At 43.5% G+C, this 23,311-nt stretch overlaps 1 protein-coding gene across 1 annotated transcript in view; it reads right to left on the reverse strand.

Annotated features, from left to right (window-relative positions):
• Positions 1-910: 910 nt before the first annotated feature.
• The window catches only part of LOC144141373 (uncharacterized), a 31,875-nt gene continuing 9,474 nt past the window's right edge, over positions 911-23,311 (reverse strand). The window contains exons 3-5 of the mRNA XM_077672962.1: positions 5,599-5,681; positions 5,114-5,209; positions 911-1,517 (exon numbers count right to left, since the gene is read on the reverse strand). Coding sequence (XP_077529088.1) covers positions 1,321-1,517; positions 5,114-5,209; positions 5,599-5,681 — 376 coding nt within the window. The 3' untranslated portion in view covers positions 911-1,320. The remainder of the gene's footprint in view (positions 1,518-5,113; positions 5,210-5,598; positions 5,682-23,311) is intronic.

A 23,311-nucleotide genomic window follows, 5' to 3' on the forward strand; every position in this document is an offset into this window, starting at 1 on the left:
AGCCAAAAAAATGCGTGCCACGTTATCAGGATTCTTAATGTTCTTTACAAGCGTTAGGTTCTTGTAAGCTGTGAAATGCGGCTCTTCGCCAATTTTGCGTGAATCTAGGCCCAGGCAGAGGCCGGCTGATGAGCGGCCAGAGCACCGTTCTTCTTGAGCAGCCACCGGCGGCTCGATTCTAGTTGGTAGGGCCACCTCGATGTTTTAAATTTAGGAAGCCCTCCCCTCTTTCGGAAACCACCGGAACGATCCGAGACGTACACATAACAAAAGGTACATATAACAAAAGGTGGACCGATACATTTAAAACGCACGTAGCTCTAGGTCACAAATCTATAAATAAATAGCTTATGTGGCGCCAATAAGCAGACTTTCCTGGTTTTGAGCCCGTTGACGACGTCCCAGGTGGCTAGTGTTCTTGTTCCGTAGACACAACTGCAAAGCTCTACCCAAAGAACGAATCACTTAGCGGTCGCTCCGAACATTATCCGTGTTTACTGCACTGTATATACAATTTAGTCACTCATAGAAAATACTGGCTAGAACGTTGTAAGAATTATAGGCTGAAAATGTTTCTTTAAGCAACAGTCAAAACAAAAATTCCACCGCGGACTAGGCGTTCGATAAACTTAAATTAGAAAATCAGGTATTTTGGTAGTATGTGTCTACTGGCGAAAGCAGGAAGCCCTAATATTGCTTCATTTTTTCAGACATTTTACTTCGGTGCGCCAAAATATAATAAGAATGAGTGAAATGACACACCACAAAAAATAAAATTTGCCCACATTTTCTATGAAAATTTCTTCCACATCGAGACTGTGGTAGCGTTGCTCGAAAGTACGAAATGAATGCAAACTGCTTTTATTGTAGGGTCTGCGACAAAGTTTAAATAAAGTTCTGCGAATGTTGGACGGTGTTTGTTTGTCATTGATTAGCCGCCATTAAAACGTGTGTGAGAATTGGAAACTACTAGAGCTTATTAGGTAATGCCTTATTTTTTCGGCCGTGCGAAGCTGACAATTTTATGTTCGCACATGTGTACTGCCGGTCGTGTGCCCACAAAATTTTAAAAAGTACATTTGTATTGTTGTCCAAGATGTATGATTCAGAAAAACTCGCCAGTCACAAGATTATAGCAGTGGCTTTCTCCTGTGCAGACATTTTTCCTACAGCATTTTATTTTGTGTCAGTAGCTAATGTAATTTTAAACGTTAAATTAATTGGCGCAGTTAGGCACTAACGCCTCTTAAGAACCGTTCGACGAAATTATTTTTTGAACAGTTTTCTTTTTCATTTTTTTTTAATTTAACGGTATTGTTTCTAGGGGCGTGCACTCGGTGTGGTACTTCTTGTCATTGTATTTATGAATTGCTCTATGCTTAACTCTGTTGTTATGTTTTTGCAGTGAGGAGTGTACAGTTTCACACTATCACCAGAACATTCACAGTCGTATACTTTCTGACAGTCCTGTGGTATCGGCCCATCGGCGTGATCAGCCGGAATCATTAGTTGGCATTCTGTAAAAGTATACACACATTTTTATGGTTCGTTACTTCGGTAGTCATCTGAATAAACAAAGTTTTATCACTGAAATATTTCCCATACTTCTTATACAGGTGGGGTAATTAATTATGCCAGTTTTCTAGTGCTACAACGAAGTTCTTTGACGCAATAAAAGCATAATTTTCGTGACGTAAGTATTTGCGGCTCAATGCAGCGAGCGAATACGCATGACGTTTGAGCTCCAGCTTTCATGAAATATATAATAAAATATTGCATGAGCCAATATTAGTAATTAAAAGCTTAGTTACAATCCTGTTCGTTGGCTGCACCGCCTGGTTGAAAAAGTAGCAAAATTTTATTTATACATGCGCATTAAACCTACGGCAGACCTAAATCTACGAGATACTAGCAAATTGATGACTCGCCCCACTCATATGTGTGCTCCGTGCTCTTTGGGTTTTGGTACGTAGAGCGTCATAATGAAGAATACTTCCACCAAGTAACTGAACCTTCCCCCTCTTTATCGTCATCATCATAAGCCTATCTACGCCCACTGCAGGGCAAAGGCCTCTCCCATTATTCTCTTCATCAGTGGTACGTTTATTTGGGATTAACGCACCGCGATGTATGCCTGGAGCCAGCATTAGTAAACAAAGCCGTGCGGAGCATTGTTCTTCATAGAATTCAAGCAAAGTCCTTGAAGCGCTTTATGAATGCGATTAAAAACTTAGCGTGCTTGCTTAGGTCTGTCATTTTCAAAACGTTTTTACACTTGCAATATCTTGCGGTTTAAATTACATCTCACAGTGCTTCCAGAAAAGCAGCTTTTGTTTCCATACTTCATACCAAGCATGCATCACTAAAAACATAATGTCACTAAAATAAATGAACTCAACAGAGTAACACACAAAAGCACTGGTCTCGGAGTTTCATAGGAGCGCAGTTGCATATCGGCCTCCCATGGTGTTGGTCACAGAATCTTGTGTGAAAGATGCTCCACTAAGCGCAAGTGAAAAGCAACGCCCCTAAAAATACTTTCATTGTTAGGAACTGCGGTCTCGGGGTCTGTTGTGTGGGCATAACAATGTCCTATAAGCGAAAATTAGCTAATTGTAAACGACCCTCTTATTGACCGTAAGTACGGAGCATCGCTGACACCTAAACATTTTACAGCGAGGTTTTAAAGCGACGTATTTGTATGAAGTAATAGTCGTACAACGCGGTTGATAACCACTGATAACTGATAATAACTTCAAATGTGACATCAGCCGTACCTTACCATAAGGGCACTGAAAGCGCTCTCATTGGCTTACAACAGAGCTCTGATCTTTCTGCTAATTTGCCCTATCTGGTGTTGACAACTTGAGGGGTAAACCAGTTCTATGAAATATTACTCGTCGGAACCTCTGACCAATGTAGAGTAGTGCACTGGTCATAAGAATGCGAGCTCTTAGATTATACCCGTTTGGTTGGAGAGAGAAAAATACGTGTTTATTGCGCGGAACAAATATCAAAAGTTATAGCCATGCTATACCACGCTTTTGGTGTCTCGAAGAAAATCATGTATTGAGAAAATGTTCTGACAAACTTTTGTTATAATTGATTTTTTTATTGTGAAGAAAATCGGCTGGTACTTTGTAATCTCTAGCAGGTCAACTCTGTGAATTCACCTGCTATGTCTACCTCTTGTTTAGTTACTTTTGGAGCATGTCCAAAGTGCGACGTTTAGTGGAAAAACTCTATCAGCCTGCCGCTGTTCGTTTTGCTGGTGATTTGAGTAGTCCGCTTCCGGAGGTATGGTTTCTGAAGGCGCCCAAAAAGTAGACTTTATATCGAACACGGGTAAAGGTTCTTGCGCAGCAGAAGGGGTCGATTAAAGCATGTATAGGCCCTACGTTAGACCTAATGGCACACTTTGACTTTCTACGCTATAAAACGGTAATGGCAGTTCGGCGTGTAATGAGTATCAGCTTGATCCGCAAGTTGTCTCTGAATCATCTTGGTTACCTGTAAGGCATAAATCTTTGAAGTTAGGCGTAATGGCACATGGAGACCCAGCATCTATGCTCTACCGAGTAAAAATACATTGAACGTTAACTGTTGTAAACTGTTGAAGATTCAAGACCTTAACCAATAGTTAGACATCATGCAGCACAACCTATCAATTCATATTACTAGCAAGAAATACCGATGGGGGTTAGTGTCGAGGGGTACGAAGCTACAATGTATGCATCTTTCATGCAATAATTCAGCGTTCGCGCTGTAAAACTGGCTTGGAATATCTTCCCAATGCTGTTTTCGCACATATATTAATGAGGGTAGGAATATCTTTAAAATTAAAAATTAGGCGCTATTGTTGTTAACTAATCCTAAATAATTCCGAAAACGTCATAATTTCTCGAAAAATATGAGTTATGTCACTATCAATGGGCAATGTGCACCGCTTTAGAACCAATTTTTTAAACATCTTGCCCTGGCGCATATGGATGAATTTCGGAAATAATAAGTAAACAAGGTAAAAAATTTGGGAAGCAACGGGACTATAAAACTAAAGGATACTAAAGAAACCAACTCCGCCATTTACTGAGGCGTCAACACTATTAGGAGGCATAAAGACCCGCATGGTGCAAAAAAAATCCGTAAATGAAGCACGACTTGTCTTGCTACCAGCCGCAGTAGTACTTCGGCTCATTCAACAGGAGACCAACCACTCGGAGTTGGCTCTATCGGGAGGCCTTCCTTACTGGGCACGTCAGCAACAGTGTCCTTGTAACTGCCTCAGCCAGTGAAATCAAATGCTTGGGAGAGGTTCCTATATTATATTGTGTGTGTTTTTAAGACCAGGTGAGTGATGGTATGAGGGCTGCCACGGGCTAGAGTTTCTGCAGACGCCCGCCTCTGCCCGATAAATGTTATTGAGAAGAGAGCTGACACAAGTGCGGTTAAGGATCAGGGATCCCGTCACTGGAGAGAATATTGGTCTAACAAAAGGCCATAGTGAGAAGACTGCCCTTTGTCTCTTTGCTTCCTCCTTTACACTAATTATGCTTCTACACGTTTCTGGAATCGTCGCCTTGTGTAATGCACGAACGTTCGTAATTTTAAATTTGTTCAACAATTTTGCAAACATCGCCATTCTTCCTTCCTCTCCCAGTTTCTGTTGTCAAGCTTGCATATTTATTATGATGTAATTTGTTTCCCTAAAGGGTTGGGCGACTTCTGTTTTGCTTGCAGGACTTCACAGGGCAGAGGGGAGGGACAGACGGAAGGACACAAGAATGTCCCGCTTTCGCATAGCCAATGCAAAATATAGTCAACTCTGTTTTTTTTGGTTTCTGGAACAACCACGGCGGTTCTTCATTTTATTAGCTGTGCAGTGAAATGCTCATTCAGCCCGATGTTTCTACTTTCCACTGGACAAGTACTTATAGCATCAAGCGAACGTTTTCGCCAGAGATGCCATCAAAGAAGGATTTATGACTTTGTCATTAAAAATCAAAGAAGTTTTTTTTCAAGGATTGATATGTTTCCGTACATGAAGTATGCTGATATTTCTTGTTTTAGCGATACTGTATACTACAGGCCACTTAATGCCATTAAAATGTCTTACCTGGCGTTTCAGTGGACGACGTTCGGTTTTGGATAAATACAACACAAGTATTGTTGGGGTTAATGTACATCAGCTTGTAAAGCAGGGGAGGTCCACCTAATGGAGATACCCGGTGGAACAAAAACAAAATAGATTTCCCCACATTGTACCTCAAATAGCTTGGTTTCAGAAGAGAATCTAGTATTTAAAGGCGAAAGAAAATTACATATAATGACAAACTGTGGGTGCATGATACGTTTTTTATAAAAGTATTTTGACCACACAACCAGAACGTCGGCGAAAGTACTAGAGGCTGCTGTAGGCTCCTTCTAACTAATATCTGATAAACCAAAGACAAGGCCGTTGTAAGGAAATATTGATTTTTTACTTTCTATGTAGGAATAAACATCCGTCAATGTCTGCCATAAATAGGCTCATAGAAGCGTCAAGTTAAATAAAACGCCAGTTGGCTTGACTTAGATAATCGGGCACGAAAACTGCCTTACCTGGTAGTAGTGGGTGCCTCAAAGCATTTTCTGTTGTATGGTTTCCAGTTCTTAGAAGGTCAACAGTTACATTGAACTTGAGCCTATAAATAAAATATGAAGGCGTTCAGACACAAATAAACTATGCGTTCTGTAGAGTCTTTGCGGTAATCATGTTGTAGAAAAAAGGGAGTAATAATCACGACTGCAAACACGTCTCTACCAAGACGAATGGCCGGATGCGCCGTAACCCTCAGTCCCACAGTATTAGACAAAAATATTGCCTAAATACCTCACTCACATTACGTTGCCAGCGGTACACCCAAAGGAGCGTTCTTGTGCTTTCCTTCAGGGAAACAGTAACTTGGAGGATTGGAGAGCAATTAAGGGGTTTGAGGGCTGCTGTGCAGACTTTAAAACTTAAACTTCTTTAAACTGAAAGCATAGGAGTTGTAGATTAGTGCGCGCCGTGCGACACCTCAACCTTATGACACATGATTAGAATAAATAAAACCGGTTGATGCAATGCGCGCCGACAGTCAATGACACAAGCTAGTAAAACAAAGCAAATTCAATTTCGAAGTAGACAGTAAATAATTAAACGGATACTTTAGACAACCATTCAGTTGGTTTCAAACAGGAGTGTGACCTTCCCATAGTCCCTTTTGTTTATTTCTTGTGGAAAGACAAAACAATTGCCCAGGATTGTGTAATAAAACAACCCATTTTTTCGCCCTCTTTCCCCCCTCGCAATTCGATGTCGCAAACAGTGGCTACTGTTAGCCGCAGTGTGCATGACAATGAATCAGGAGCAAGTGGTACATGATGTCTAGAGGTTTCGAAGCAACAAAAGACAACCCTACCACGTACCAAGCAGTGCGTCAGTTTTGGTGAAATCAGTCGGGCCTTTTCGATTATAATCAAAGTTTTCTTAATAAAACCCGCGATCTTTATTGAGGCCTCAGTAATGATCGCGCTTGGTCTCATAAAGAGCTGGTCCCATATATTTGTAGAATCACTCAAGAAGTGGGATCTTTCTCATCCGTGCGCGACTCTACCTAATTATTGTTTCAACAATATATTTACTAACGTCTCTTTACTACTCGTTTTATCTATTTATCAGACTGTGAATCTGCAAACACCACATGTGTCGACATCGAAGGCTGTGCCGTCTAAAATGCCGAACGATACACCACTCTACATTTTGCAATTAACACCGATGTCATCACCAGAACATGCTTCGTTCCTACTCAACGCAAAACAAACTACAGGATTACGCAAATAGTGTCGACCCATCCAATATCAACAGAGTGCAAATATAATTCGTAAAAATCTCTCCACTTGACCTAGGTACATAAGCAGAATATCATTATTATACGCCCGCACTTTTTCTCGAATGCTGGTTCATTAGTGACTTACCAAACAGTGAATACTTGCCCTCACAGTTGGGAAAAAAACGCAGAAGCAACCGCGAACCACCTCTTCATTTACCTAGACGAGGTACGTGAAACACTACACATTACGTGGAGTGAGACTGCTCCCAATATCTTGAAGTACGGAGCTCAACCATATGACCTAAACCGCGCGCCCTCAGCGTGCCTCGTAGCCTGTATCAAACACTTGGAGCCCAATATAAATTTGAGAAGGTACAGCCGGCCAACCTAGCAAACCCTCTACGTAACACAGTACTCCCCTCCAAATACAGTTCTGCGCTATCAGTTATGGGTAACCTCAAACTGCAGTCGATATTTACCCTTCTTTCCAAGCGCATGAAACCATGATGAACCCACGCTAAGCCAAGCCACTGGCGCACAAAGATTTCCTACAGCTGCCTTCCTCTAAACAGAGCTGATATTCGAATTGGGTGGGCTCCGAATTGTTACAGACGCTGTAGGGCAATTAGGCAACGCATTCGGATGTACACGATTTCTTGCGGGGCACACCTCGCTTCTCTTTAACAGCTTTCTGGACCTTTTTTGCTTCATCCTCAACAGGCATTTTAAATCGAGGAAGATAAATTAACCTTAAAACTATGCTCAAAACAAAACGCCTTTCTGTCAGGTCTCCGTCTCAAAATTGTTTCGATCAGGTAAAACATACAGCAATATTGCAATGCCTAAGAAAGCCTCACACCAAAATTTGTTCCAACTGTACATCTCTCTACGGAAATGCCTTAGCCTACACTGACACTCTTCCACCAACCTGATCTGTGTCGGTGCAAAACGTTTTTGATGCATCACAGGTCCGCCTAGTTTATTACCAATCACAAACACCTTAAGCATTCGACTCTCAATCACATTGGGGAAAACGTTTTCGTTATCCCACCGTTTAACCTCCTGCAAACGACCCAAAAAGCTATTAAGCATCCACAGTGACACCATCGCTTTCTCCGAAAACTTTAATCGCAGGGGTCAGGCTTGAGAAGTTTAAAGCAGGCAATTCATTCTTGTCACAAATCAACCCATTCATCCATCCAAGGTGCCTTTGCAGAGTACACAATTCTAGTTCTGTACGTTTAAATAACATGCAGATTCCTCCCATCTGTCAACACGTCGCCGCAGGACCGTGAGCTATATATCAAATAAATATTCCGTGTACTCCTTCATTACCTACTGCTCAGTCTCTGTGGAAGTAGAACGTACACCTTTTCTCAGGAAATCTAGCAAATGTGTTTGTGTCCAATGAATATTCATTGTAAATTTAAAAAAAAGATATTACACTTGGGTTTATTCTTAAGTAGATATTCTCAGATATCGTTTCTTATGTCGCCCTTATAACCGAAAAAAAGTACTAATGATGGCTCCTTGTTGTGTATCTGCTAGTGAATGTACAACTCCTTTTTATCGTCATATTTCTATCAATATATCGCTTCAACTGTACTAAAAGAACCTAACGGAAAACATGGTACCTTTTTACCAACTGAGTTTTTGTGCCAGTTCAGGTAAATTAGCGAACGCCTACTATTTCAAAGTTCAATACCCATAAGGGATGAAGGATACCTTATGTTGTGAAATAGATAATAGCTGATTGCATTTTATGAGGCTTTTTTGACGCTGCCCTCACGTATGCTTTTTAATGTCCACCGCTTTAGCTCGACAATGGCGGAAAAACCCAGTTGTATCTTTAATCGCGAATGGCTCCCGTGTTGAGATCACGCGTCAACAAGTTCTGTTCTACTGTAATACATGGCCCTTACGCAACCCTTCTGCACGATCGCGGGCCTGTGCTTTTGGCAAACGCCGATGAGGACTTACTTAAAAAAGTTCCAAAGCAAAGCGTTCTATTCCTCACAGATGGTGTGGGTATTCCTGGTACGAACGTGCAAGAGGAAAGCCAACAATAAACAATTGGTTTTGCAAAACAATGAAGATGGTAAGGAAAGGCCCATTAACCGCCCGAAAAAATGCTTTCCGTGATCTCAATCAAACTTGCGTCATTACCGCTATGCAGCCGACGTCAATTCAATTCGGTATTCTGATATGCGTTCGAAGCAAGTTAGATTTTACACTGTCACCTTGAATGCAGTTGCTTGCAGAAATCTTTGCGTTTTATAAAAGGCCTCTGATTTCTAAAGCAAAGCTTTATAAGCTTCAGTAATGGCGTCCGACGCACGGCAAAACACATGAAAGGAAAGTGATGTTTACACAAGGGACAAAAGAAAAAAATGTTTCGCGTGGTCGGAATCAAGCCTGAGCCAGACGCGTTATGCAGCCGAAATCTATCCGATTAGTATCGCGACACGGTCGAGGCCATTTAGGTTTTCGAGCGAAGCGTTCTTTGCTTCACGGCTGCTGCCTATCCCTATTGAAATACACTTAAGGAAAGCAAACTTTCTCTAACGACGACAATGATCATTGGTGACATGAAGTATGGTTGCAATCAGAAGCTTTCTCTAATAAAAAGCTAATTTTAAAAAATTTCAAAGTCAATATCCAACTCATTAGGCCCAACATGCACTGCAGGGAAGCGAACTGACAAAATAGGTTTACACAAAGACACATGAGGCACACGTGCACATGCAACTCCTTATTCTTGTCTAATCCCCCGATTGGGTATGCGCGAACCTATTCAGATTCATCATCAGCACCATCTTCGTCATCACCATCATAATCATCATTATCATCACAGTCATTACACACCTAGAAAAGTTGGCGGCGGCGCAGGGCATTTCATTGCAACAACCAGGTGCACATATTCGTAGCTTGAATATACATATATATATATATATATATATATATATATATATATATATATATATATATATATATTTATATATATATATTTATATATATATAGCGAATCAGAATAGGAAATGAGGGGCTCGTTGACAATAAGACAGAAATAAGAATTGGCAGTCAAGAAAACCTCGGAAAGCAAAGGGGAGGATGTAGTTGGTCAGGATAAAGAATTTGGAAAATAAGAAAGTGGAGGAAAAATGCCCGCCAGGTGGGATCCGAACCCACGACACCAGACCGGTATTCCGGAGGTCGTGGGTTCGGATCCCACCTGGCGGGCATTTTTTCTCCACTTTCTTATTTTCCAAATTCTTTATCCTGACCAACTACATCCTCCCCTTTGCTTTCCGAGGTTTTCTTGACTTCCAATTCTTATTTCTGTCTTTATATATAGATATATCTATATTTATATATATATATATATATTTATATATATATATGTATATATATATACTGCTCCCTACAGAAATACTTTATCATGTGGCTGGGTGGCTGAATCAAGGGCGAGATAGACCGAATACATAATAAATGTTGTGTGCGTTTCAGTTTCTCTATCGATAATGTCGTATGTTTTACGCTGTAACGCTAGATTCCGCTAAAAAAGCGTAATAAAATGGTACTTAAGGTAAGCGGGTAATATCACTACTCTTAAAAACAATAATGTCTAATGCTTAGGCCATACCTGGCTGAATAAACGCAAAATCGACTCTGCTGTACCTAACTGCAAAATGGCTTCCTTTTGGTCAGTAATACAAGAAGTAAAATCAAGCACTTAGATTTTAAAATAGAACCGCATGCTTGTCGGAGGGCATCCAACCAAGGCACCCGGACTTACAGCCAAGCACGCATCCCAAATTGCACTTCAGCCCCACGGCGTTAGCTGGGAAAGGTCTATCTAGCAAATACGCTTTGATGTTTGGACCAACGAACTACAGCAATTAATACAGGCAGTTCCAAGTACAACGCATTTAATATCGCTGGACGTGTGATTGGGAAACTCTAAGCTGACCAAAGGTAATATGATTCGCACATGATCTTCTGATCAATGCCCATATAAGCGTTGTTCTCTCGCTCTCTCCCTAAACATCATGGTTAGGTGTTTTTTAAACCAGTTTGACTTTTAGGCATTGTCAAGAAGTGATTGCAGCACGTGCACTAAGCGGCCACAGAACATATCAGCAAAACAACGATGCTTTATTCATACACATTACAACCAGCCTGTCTTCCTCTCTTAGGGCATTCTTTGAGCCCTTGAAAGAAATGATTCAAGTGGAACGTAGGTGTGTCTTTATGTTGAAGTAATAAGCCATTTCATATACACGAAACAACAAAGAGAAAGCATACGATCTCGATACTTTGACGTGCTAATCACTGAGCACCGCTGTGTCATTGAAATCGGTGTTCCTTTTGTAGTTCTCCTACGCAGGAATAAAAATGCAGGCGTTTATTGCATAGTTTGAGGAATCATGTAAGCTGATTAGGGACTGGCTACCAACCAAGCAAACTGGATTAGTTGGCTTGTGCATCTGCACCAAGTATCTCCTTGCCGATTTTACAATTCTTACTTGGATGCGGCGTTAAAATAACGCATGGAAAAATTCCAAACCACGAATTCTGGGGAGGCGTGTATACAAACGCGAAGAGTGACGACAACAATGCCACCACGGTCGCATGCGAATCAGCAAATGTGCGTAGTTTAAACGTAAGCATTTTCTAATGAAAATGCTCTTCCCGGCTCCAATTGACGTTCATCCTTGCACACCCGCAGCTGATAAAATTCGCTTAGGCATACACAAGGTATTTCTGTGAGCGTGTCACAAGTGTTTTACGCGGACTAAAGAAATTAATTTCCATTTCATATTTGCCGTGCGGGCTCAATGCTTTGCTAGTTTGCCCTATTTCTTGAAGACAAGCCAGCCCTGAATTTGCGCTGCCCTGTGTCTTTTATAGAACGTCAAAAACGGCACTTACGTTTGTTCATGTGACGTATTCATAGAAACAGTACAGGCCACTCATCGCAGCACAAAGTAAAGAACTTTTAAATGTCTCAGAGTGTTGTATGCCCAACAAACTTCGCAGTCTTTGTGATCAGTCTGTGATGTCCGGTAACCTTGGGAGTTATAAATGCAGCAGTTTTTTGGCAATTGCTGGTTTATTTTCAGTTTCAATCGTTTTCTTACATTATCCGCAGATTCACACCCCTGTCGAATCTTTGATTTATATTCAGTATAAAATTATATAATGCTCTCAAATAGCAACTGCCTTTATTGTAATTGTGGAGTAAAGCCTCTAAATACAAACGTTTTGAGATAGCTTTTTGTTTGCATAGTGCATTTAGGGGCCTTTTAAACCGGTGACTAAATAGGAAACTGAAAAGAAGAAAAATAAACTTGGTTCTACTCGTGTTAAGTCTGCTAAACCAACGGAGGTGACGACCACACGCTGACCGTGAACTCCCGCAAAGGCGCGGGTCGCTCACAACGCCCCTCACCCCGATTTACATACACTAGAGGCTGACCCACAGGGGTCTGTTATCCTCTTCACTACAGGCCTAAGAAGGAACGAAGAGAATTTTCATTTTTTTCAATGCTACATTGAACACTTCAGTCATAGTGTATAACAAAAAACACTGAAAGAAGTCCCGTTATTTCAAGTAATTCTAGAATATCCACACTTGTGGACATCGGTTGTAAGCAATGTCAAAAGTGCGCCCACATACACGGACATCAGTAGCCAGCATTGTGGAATTTCACAAAGCAATTTTTGCCTTGCAGACATCGGAAAACATTGAATTCGGTGCACTTCACTGTCGTCTTTCCTTTGCAGCTTTCGTTTCTGCTCTGCATTGCATTTTTTAGGCTGCAGAATTCCGGAAAGTGATCAAAGCGGTCCCGACATGTGTTAGGGTTTTGCAGGTGCACAGGCCTTGAGTTGTCAGTCGCAGGCGGATCGGTCCTTTCCTTGAGGTTGTGCATTCGGTTTCCCCTTATTAATGTCTCAGCGATGTCTTGCTTGAACTGCATTTGTCTAAGGACTTCCCATTTTGGTATGCCGATTGCTTGGATCGCCCCGCTGGTACAAGATCCATGCATTGCATGCGGCAAGGTCTAGAAGGTGAGTGAAAAACCTCACCGTGCATTTTCTTGTCTTGATTTGTATCCGATAGCACGACACACATCGGTCGACCAAGTGTACACCACCTATCCACGTAATGAGCCACAATAGCTGGCGGAGGAACAGGAACCTTCTTTTTTGCTTCTTTGCACCACCTCGTGCATGTGGCGACGGGGTAGCAAACAACGGCACATTAGAAGAACGCTCTTGTTATTTATTTACTTCACAACGCACACTTGTCTATCATCTCGCAGAAGGCAAGCGTTGTCATCCCGCTTCATCGCTTTGTCACTTGGAAGGTTTGCAACCGCGCCCTCTGTACGGTTTGCATTGACTGTACCAGTGAGAAACACTACTCTTTCTAGGAGGTAGTCCACGATTCGCAGGCTTAAAATATACCTGTCAATGCTGACGTTGTAGTTGTTGCAAGCTTCTTCACCACTGCTCCACGAAGGCCAGGCAATTTTGAGTCATCAGCGTCTAGAGTGTTATCCCAGTTAAAACAACAACGTCAAGGACTAGACCGCCATGGGAGGCTCAAACGAAATTCTTGAGACGGAGCGGATTCGGTTTCGAAGGGTGATATTGCCTGAATGCACATCTTCCTGAAATTGTGATCATTTGCTCGTCGATAGAGAGTTCTTTTGTGTGGGGCAGTGCTCGACAGACGGCTTGGAAGCAATCCTCTATTGGTCGCACAAGCTGAAGCTTATCTTCCTTTTGCCGTGCTGTAGTGGATAAAATGCAGCTGATTATGCAGCTCGCAAAACCTGTTCATCGGCTTGTGGTTCGCAACAGAAGGTGTCATTGTTCCTCGAGACCAGTAGAGCTAGAATCGAAGAAGATGCACAATTCCCATCAGCAGATCGATCCAAGCTAGCTCTCTTACTTCAAGTGTGCTGGTTTGCACAGATCGGTGGTTTTGTTTCTGAACAGAATACAAATTTGTTTTCTCAGCAACTTCCTTGAAAAACTCCAAAGTAAAATATTTTTCGAAGTACTCATGCGGCGTCAGAAACTGATATCGCGCTGTTACTGTCGTTGTCAGGACCGTCCCTCTTGCAAAATCTGTAACAGCGAAAGTAATACTGACTTTGAACTAACATACAGCCAAAACGTTAGAATCACTTACGCTTGCTAGGTCCAACAACAATTTTTTTCATTGTTCGGTGGGCCATATCCGGTTCAGGTTTATCAGCAGATTGGCCTCAAGACTCTAGATCACTTAAAAGTGGTGACGACGCCCATTCCTCGTCATCTTGTCATTCCGAGAGACCCGCATCACTTTCTTCTAGCATGGCAACGATCGCTTCATCGGTCAGGAACACAGCCGTTGAACGCACATACCCAGAAAGCAATACCCATGTTTAGAACTTACGTCCACAAACGTGGCCCATCGTAAAGACGCTTGTCGCTAATCAGCATTGTGAACACCGTAATAATAACGCTTTATTACGCTTCCGCGGAGCGTATATTCAATATGCGAGCAGAAAATATTATGTAATGTTTACAAAATTGAAAATAATTGCCGAAAACTTACCTCTCCGTCACTGCATGCCGCTTGAGCTGGGCGCGGCCATTTCTTCTGTTCTTCACAGCGCTTCCAGCCGACCCCTGGTTCCCTCTATCTGCCATTGTGGAAACTATGAGGCTGTCTTCGAATGGCGCCAAATTTGATTTTTGCAAAATTCCTATTAGATCTGTCGACCTCTAAGGACGAGACTCGAGCGTCAAGGGGGGAGAGAAGTGACCATCAAGGTCTGTCTTTTATGGAACGTCAGGGGGAAAAAAGACGAAGAAGAAATGCGTGTGCTCGTGCGCCCCTAGACATGACGATGATGCCAGTGCACAGGGAGATTGACAACTGTCCCTTCAAGACAATGACTGGCCACACCAGGCCTATGGAGTTCGATGACGATGCGGCTGCGACCCCTTCAAAGAGATTCTACAATCCCTATTGTTGTAGTGCATCGCCCAAATGTATACTTCCAATAATTAAAGACTGGCGCCAGGAGGATGGTATTTGTACCTGCGGGATCGCGTCGAGGGCCGCCCACCCTATGTTGAGGAAATTTTTCGTCCATCTTTAGTTCGGCTGAGTGTGGCCATTTGACTGGAGAGATGACCTTCGATCAATTCTTCTGCGGTGTTGTGTATGCCCATCCTGAGCAGCTTGTCTGTGGACGCGCTAATGGGTAGTCCTATGGCATGCTTGACTGACTTCCGTATGAGTATATTGAGGAGATTTATGTCGCTTTTGTTTAGTAAGAGGTACGGCGTGATGTAGGTTATCCTTGAAATGACGAATGCCTCGACCAAACGCAGGGTATCCGCCTCTTTCATTCCTCTCTTCCTTGTTGACACCCTCCTAATCATGTGCATTATTTGATCGGTAGTTTGCTTAAGTTTTTTTAGGGAGATGTCACTCTTGGTGTCTGCTTGTAGGTGAACTCCTAGGATTTTATTGCTGGGACTAGGAATTATTGCATGTCCCTCTAGTTGGACTTGGATGTCTTCCTTGATGTTCTTCTTGGTTTTCGGGCGGACAACAAGGAGTTCAGACTTTTGTGGCGCACACTGGAGGCCACAGGCCTTGGCATAGTTATTTATGACGTCCGTTGCCCTCTGGAGTGTGTGCTGAATATCGCCGAGGAACCCGGTTCCCGTCCAGACGGTGATATCGTCAGCATAGAGAGCATGCCCAAGGTTATCTATGACATCGAGTCTTCTGGGGAGGTCAAGCAAGGCGACATTAAATAACAACGGTGACAGCACAGATCCCTGGGGCGTGCCTCTAGCTCCTAGTTTTATCGGGTCGGATGTGGCATCTCCTATCCTGAGTGCGGCAGTGCGGTCCGAGAGGAAGTTGCGGATGTACTCGTACGTCCGCGTTCCGCAGTCCGTAGCATTGAGGTTCCTCAATATACTTGCGTAAGTCACGTTGTCAAACGCGCCCTTGAGATCCAGGGCCAGGATGGCCCGGGGGGAGTAGCGCGTAGCTTGCTTGAGTACCTCCTCCTTGAGTTGAAGGAGTATGTCCTGGGTTCCTAGATGTTTGTGGAACCCAAACATTGTCGTGGGCATTTGCTCTGTGTCGTCCAAATGTTTCTGAAGGAGGCTGAGCACAATCCGCTCCATGACTTTCCCAACACTAGAGGTCAGGGATATTGGCCTTAAATTAACTATGTGGGGAGATTTTCCAGGTTTGGGTATGAATCTTATCTCGGCCGTTTTCCATTGAGCGGGGAGCTGTCCCGTCTCCCAAACAGTGTTGAGTTGTTCCAACAGATTTAATAAGGAGTCGTCTCCAAGGTTATTTAGTAGTCTGTAGGTAATGGCATCCGGTCCCGGGGCACTGGACTTCCTGCTCTCGGCTATTGCTGCACGGAGTTCATGGAGGAAAATAGGTCGATCGAGCTCTTCGTTGGGCTTTCCAGAATAGGGTCGGAGTTCTTCTCTAGGTTCCGTTTTGAGGTACCTGTCTCGGAGGTCCTGCGTTAGCTTCTAGGTGTCGCCTCCGTAGTTGTTAAGCGTGCGAACCATGCTGCGGTTGATCTTGCCCTTACTCGTGAGTGGATCGATTACATGCCTCAGTAGCTGCCATGTTCTCTTAGTGGACAGAGTGCGTTGGAGGCCGTCGCACAGCTGGAGCCAGTTATCTCTGCACAGAGTGGAGGCGTATTCCGCAGCCGCCTTGCTGATTTCGTTGATTTTTTTGCGGAGCTTGCTGTTATGTCTCTGTCTTTTCCATCTTTTTGTGAGACATCGCCTCGCTTCCCACAGGTGGAGTAGACGGGCGTCTACACAGGGAGTCTGGTGCGTCGTGACAATAGATTGGGTATGCTTTTTCATAAGCTCTACTTGTTCCACGGTCCACTGCTCGTAGGTTTGCCTCTCTGAGAATGATATTTTGGGTTTGTCTTCTCTGAACTTGTCCCAGTTGAGGGGTGGATGTTCTGAGCTGAAGTCGCATTCCCCAATTATGTGGCGGAGTGATCCTGGTTTTTTACAAAATTTGCATTCGGCAGAGTATTGCTCCGGGAACATGAGGTGTAGCCTTGTTGGGTGGGGGAAGGATCCAGATTGAATGAGGCGAAAGACTGCCTGCTGCTCCTTAGAGAGGCTAGGATGAGGTGGAGGGAGTGTCTGTCTTTCTAGCCGATAGTGTTGCGTGATTTCTCTGAAAGTGATAAGCGGGCAGTACTCCACGCCTTCCTCCGCAGCCTGGGGTGCGAGTGTGCAGGCTTGTTGGTGGGCAAACTCGTTACCCTCCATGGAGGCGTGAGCAGGCGTCCACACCAATTTGATTTTTCTATGTGCTATTTTGTTCTGCAGCAATCTAAGGGTCACTGGTGACACCCATCCTGATTGGTAGTTCCGATATGCTTGCTGCGAGTCGGTGACAATTGTTTGTGCCGGCGTCTGTGGGAGGGCCAGAGCAATTGCCATCTCCTCCGCTTCAGTAATGTCCGTGGTCTTGACTGTTGCGCTTACAAGGAGACTCTTCTTGGTGGAAACCGCTATTGTTGCGTATGGCTTGCCTCTACAGTGGGAGGCGTCCGTGTATACGACTCCGGGGTTTTTTCCAAAGCTCGTGTTGAGCGCTCGAGCTCTCGCTGCTCTTCTCGCCTCGTGATGGGTGGGGTGCATGTTTCTTGGCAGTGGGTCCAGCTCCTCACTGGCGACCCAGCTAGCGCTGGTCGACCGGGCGCAGGCGGCCATGACATCATATGGGCTCCAGTGAATAAGGGACCACTCCCAATTTAGACGCTCAATAAACGTAGTCTCTCTCTCTCTCTCTATACTTCTAATAACATGGACGCCGGTACCGATGCATGCATGTGGGGTGGCTGCGCGACACGTGCCACGGCCCAGAAGCCAAGATTTAGCACTGGACGGCCGCCGCATTATCACGAGAGCATTTCTTTGCCGACGGCAACAATCCGAAGGTGGCGGAGCAGCGGTGGCCACTCACGACCCAAGAGTACAGCCAGTCATAATTTTGTGCAGTAACCCTACTTTGACTGCGGTAATGGTACTTGGTGACTTCGGCAACCTTGCGGCTTGCTCTCACAGAGGCGCGGTTAGCTAAGGAAAAAAAGAAGTAAAACCTATTTTTGCCGGATGCTTGTGCTTACAATTCTTCGGGCAAAGCTCTTTTTTAACCATGTTAAAATTTGGGGGAAACTCCTTATAGACAGTATGTTATTATTTTACCAATATTTCAAATAACAATTTGTTTCAAGAGCTTGAAAATGTTTTTGAGGGTGCCTACGAAAATTTCGCCTTCTTAGTGAACGGGTGCACCGCACGTCAGATACAGTTTAACAAGACTTCGGGTTCCGCAATAGTTGAAGAAAAAAGAAAACGGGACGTCAAACAATCGTGGACGAAGACAAGATAGCGCCGGTGCAGGCGCCCGTATCAGGCGTATCTTGTCTTCGTCGAAGTACGTTTGGCTTGTTTTTTTCGTCAGCTGCAACTTTTGCGACACCGTATTACCCGCTTAGTGATGAATTCCTTGGACTCAGGCATGACCAACGTTACAAACGATCACGCACCGCATGCTCTTTCAACGAACACAAAGTTGTTGAGGCTCACGGCTACCTTGTAGCTCGTAGACGTGCTAATGCATAGTAAAGAAAGCAAACAAAAAACTGCTTAGGAATCCAATTGTCTCGCCAAGTACGAGCAAGAAGAAGGGGTTTTCCCATAACCCCCCCACGACGACTTGGACTCCAAGGTGCAGTTTCTTCTCTGGTATACTTGCTAAGAAACTCTATTGGCTCTGCTTGCTCCTGAGCATCAGCTTATCCATCGCAGTGGACGGCCGTAAAGCAGTTTCTACTCTGGTATACTTGCTAAGAAACTCTATTGGCGCTGCTGGCTCCAGAGCATCAGCTTATACATCGCAGTGGACGGCAGTAAATGCTAACTCCTTATCTTAGTGGCCCATCTAGCAAACCAATAACATCTCTGCGATGTCACAAAAAGATTCGAACGTCTATGTCACAGCAGTATCTCTATTACACATCCGTAAAACGTGCAATATCTTAATAGGAATTTTTGGATGTTGAGATAACGTTGCTGGTACCTTAATGTCGGGCGTTCCTTCAGCTTTGCTAAAGACGTTCTCTCGATGTGGCTGCTGCTTCATTTTGGTACGGTATTTAGACATATTTTGCTGATGTTGTTCAGATAATGTTGGTATGTCCGTTTTTTACTTGGAACATGTCTGTCGCAGTTACATTCCCAGCAAACCACGTTACGTCGTGCAGATATCCCAGAGACGTCTGCAATCGACATTACAGATGTCCAGACGTAGCGTTGGGATCAAAGGTACATATATTCAACGTTGCTACAACTGCAAAAAACCCATCCAAATCACACAAAGAATAACGTACAATAGACGTCTCATAGTACTTTTATGCGCCGTTTACGTGACGTTATCTTAGTGGTACGTCTTATGGATATTGTCGTGGTACGCATGCAAGACGTATATAGATGTCTGTTCTACATTGGTTTTCTGTCTTTGGCACAAGCATTAGTTTTTTATATTCATGACTTGTGTACGTTAGTATGATATTGTTGAGATGAACCTGTATGGCTGAAATTTACATTATACACCATTTGGAAATTTGGCCAGCCCCCTTTCAAAGGTTGCATACGTGTTGTGGGCGTTTATACCTCAAATACATGTCTACTAGCTTTTCAGCATTGTTTGCTGTTACTTGTCACCTGGTTTCTAGATTAGTGTGTTTCCACTTTTGAAGTGCTGCATACTGCATGAAGTCTCATATGTGAAGTGCCAAGCTGACCACACACTCTTGCAGAAGCACAAGGAGCACAGCTCTAAACAAGCAATGTCGCATCCAAAACAACAGGCAGTAAGTAACAGCAAACCAGTCCTGATCAGCACAAGCGCCCTGGCCACTACGGCAACCACAGTAGCGTCATCGAATTGTACCATACAGCACGGCTGTACAGGCCTTGTGCAAATAAATATATCAGAGAAACAATTCAAAAATTAAAATAATTAAAATGACAGCCTCCCATCCTATCTGTAAGTACCTGCAGCTGGATAGTAAGAACGCTTTCATAGTACACATAAAACACAAACGAGTTCAGGTAAAACAGTTTATATTTGAATTCCAAATTATGTATTATGCTTTCGCAACACAACCACTTTAATTTTCATTCATATATGCCCTGGCCCACAGGGTACACAATGTACAATTACAAGAATAGAACAAAAATTTATGACTATAAATAAAACACACGCAGCAGAAAGGTTGGCAAAAAATAGGAGGAAAAGAAAACATGTAAACCCCGGGTACAAGCACAAGATAGTTATGCAACTTAAAATATCGCACATTAAAATAATTGGGTAAAAAACAACGCAATAAAAGTGTAAAAACATAGAAATGATTGAATGGTGGTTATAAAAACACAGCAAATTTACGAAAATAAATAGTTCAGATGTAGTGAAAAGTTTGTAGAACAATAAAACAAAAGCACCTAGGAAAAACAGAAGTGGTGTTGAGTGGTGGTTGCGAGTGCCATACAAATTTAAGCTACCCTAAACAAACCAACATCTAGGGAAATGGTTATGATCTATAGAAAAGGTGAGTATAAAGAAATGACTGTACGGTGGTTACAAGAGCAGTAGAAATTTACGTGATGAAATGATTCCCACTTAGTGAAATGGCAGGACAACAATAAAACAACAAAAAACTTTAGAAACAACTTATTGAATTCTGCTTAGGTTAACAAAAAGTTACACTATTTCAATATTTCACACAAAAGGATATGATTTGGGAACAAACGAAAAAACGGGGAACACGGAAATGATTGAATATTAGTTACAAGAAGACAGATTTACTTGACTACGTGATCCACACAAAGTGATACGCTCAAAGAACAATCACACAAAACACAAACGTGTGGAAGCACGGAAATGATTCAATAATGGTTCAATGGTGCATGCCTCCATCATCAGTTATGGTAGGGATTATTGAAGAGTTTGCGTCCTTTGTTGTGGTGCCAGAAACTGCCAAAATAGTTGCAGACCGGATTTGTTGGAAAGTGACTAAACATTTTATGGTGTAAAGGCTGACAGAAATTTAATACCGCTTCTAGCAATAAAAACTAAGAAGCCGAAGGTTAACGACAAAGCTAGTATTTGCGCAGGATGTGACTGACAATAAAAATCTGGGCCCTATACATTGTCTCGTGAAAGAATTTGATGTCTGTAAAAACTAAAATATATCTAGTTACACACAATGCAGGACGTCACTAGCAGGTGGAAAAAGCGTGTTCCCTGTTTCCCAAACCAGCAGAAGTCCTGCGCCAAGTTGACCGTCAACAGTAGCTTGAGCAGGCGCCTTGTGCAGACTGTGTCAGTAGCACCTCCCTTGCAAGCCAGTTCATCAATCGAGGCATGGGTACAGGAAAATCTGTGTTGTTAATACAGATTTTTAAGACTTGTATAATACAGAATGGCCGCTTACATCGTCTCTGAAAAAGACAGTGTATGACAGCTGCATCCTACCGTTACTCGCCTACGAGGCAGAAATTTCCAGGCTAACTAAAAGGGTCTAACTTAAATTAAGGACGACTTACCAGGCAATAGAAGGCTAGAAGATGGATGTAACATTAAGGGACAGGAAGAGAGTGGAATGGATATACTTTAATGCCAGCATTGGCACTGCTAAGGCAAGCTAAGGCAACCTTAACACTAACTATGATAGCTAATGTGAGGTACTATCGCGCCCAAAGTCACTCGCAACAGGCGAGCGGCCGCCGCAGCTGCTCCCCGGGAGGCGTTGGCGCCTTGCAGCGAAGCATTCGAGAAGTAAAGGGAGAGGGGTCAGCTGTTCCGATACCTATCGGCATCCCCTGTGTGCACCATTGCTGGCTTCTTTTCTTTGCGGCTGGTATAAATTGTTACCTCAGACGTTTTCGGAGTGGCTTACCGCATCGCCAGCGATAAGTTTTATCATTGGCTGCAATGCTCGTACGCGCATTTGCGCAAGCCTTACAGTTTGGTAATAATAGCGCTTCGCGAAATATCGATAACGTTCAATCTTCCACACAAAGATATCTGAAACACTGGCTGAAGGCATTTTTTTTATTTAATGCTTCTGCCTCTAATTCTGGCAAAGCATCACGGTAGGAATTGCACTATGTATTATGCTTTCAGCTACGTCACTGACGGCCACTGCGCCGCTTTGTTCCACTCACCACAATTCTGGAGTCGCAAGGCTGCGCCAAGCTGAACTACATCGGGCAGCTCCACGCGCACCGCATTCGGAGCGCGAATGGCAACAGAGCACTTAGGATTGCTGATGATTAGTGGAAGTGCGGAAACCCTCTCTCTTTACTTCTCGAGTGCTTCGCTGCAAGGCGCCACCGCCTCCCGGGGAGCAACGGGGGGAGATGGGCGCCGGGAGGCGCCCATCTCCCCCCGTTGCCAAGGAAGACGAGGAGCGCGCTCACCCGCAGCTGTTGCTATGCGAACGGCGGCGGACGCTTCAGGCTCGCTTAAGAAGTGCATTCGCACTTAAAAGGCAGGGACTTCGTGCAGAATTCGTTTACAAGCGATGTGGCCAACCAGCCTTGTAAGGTTTTTTTTTTGGTGAGGGGGGGGGGGATCATTGCCGTCAAATCTGAACAAAATATTATAGGATCCTGAACGAAGACGCAATTAGCACAACTTTACTTGCTACTTGATTTAAGCTTGATGTTACGTACCGACTGCAGCTTCATGAGTTCAAAGTGTGAGCAAAGCAAATTTTGGGGGTGCCTTGATACTGAGGTTACCGACAAACGTTACTTGTAGGTTAAACGGCAAGGTACTCTGGCTTTTTTTGCATTAAAAAAAAAATAGTCGATGACACCCTCAAAAAATCCGTGAGGTTTGGCCAAGACTCGAACCATAGACTTTCAAAACACAACACCAGCACCAAAGCTCCAATCCACTCGACCACACCGGAAAGCAATGCGTGGACCCAAGTATTTGGTACCCTAACCGAGGCCTCCAGCGAATATTGTCGGGTGATTCGTTTTGGTCGTATTTGACAAATTTCGGCAGTCATTGTTTCTTCCGCACCGATCTTGGAGGCGAGGTCAATTATGCTAATACTGCAAGTGATGTAACCACAGCTCTCTTATTTAAGCCAAGAAAAGCTATCGCGCTTTATTGTTCCCCCTATGCAAGCTACGGTAGCCACGAATGAAATTGAATGCACCGCTAGATTTCTGGCGTTGATAAACTTTGTTCGTTACGCACCGATCTTGCAGACAAGCCCATCATGTTAACACTACAAGCGATGTAGCCAGAGCTCCCGTATTTAACTCGCAAAAAGATCTCCCAAACCCCCAAT

The sequence above is a fragment of the Haemaphysalis longicornis genome, unplaced genomic scaffold (assembly GCF_048455015.1).
Source record: "Haemaphysalis longicornis isolate Haplotype H1 unplaced genomic scaffold, Haemaphysalis longicornis Haplotype H1 scaffold_6, whole genome shotgun sequence".
In the NCBI taxonomy this organism is placed as follows: Eukaryota; Metazoa; Arthropoda; class Arachnida; order Ixodida; family Ixodidae; genus Haemaphysalis; species Haemaphysalis longicornis.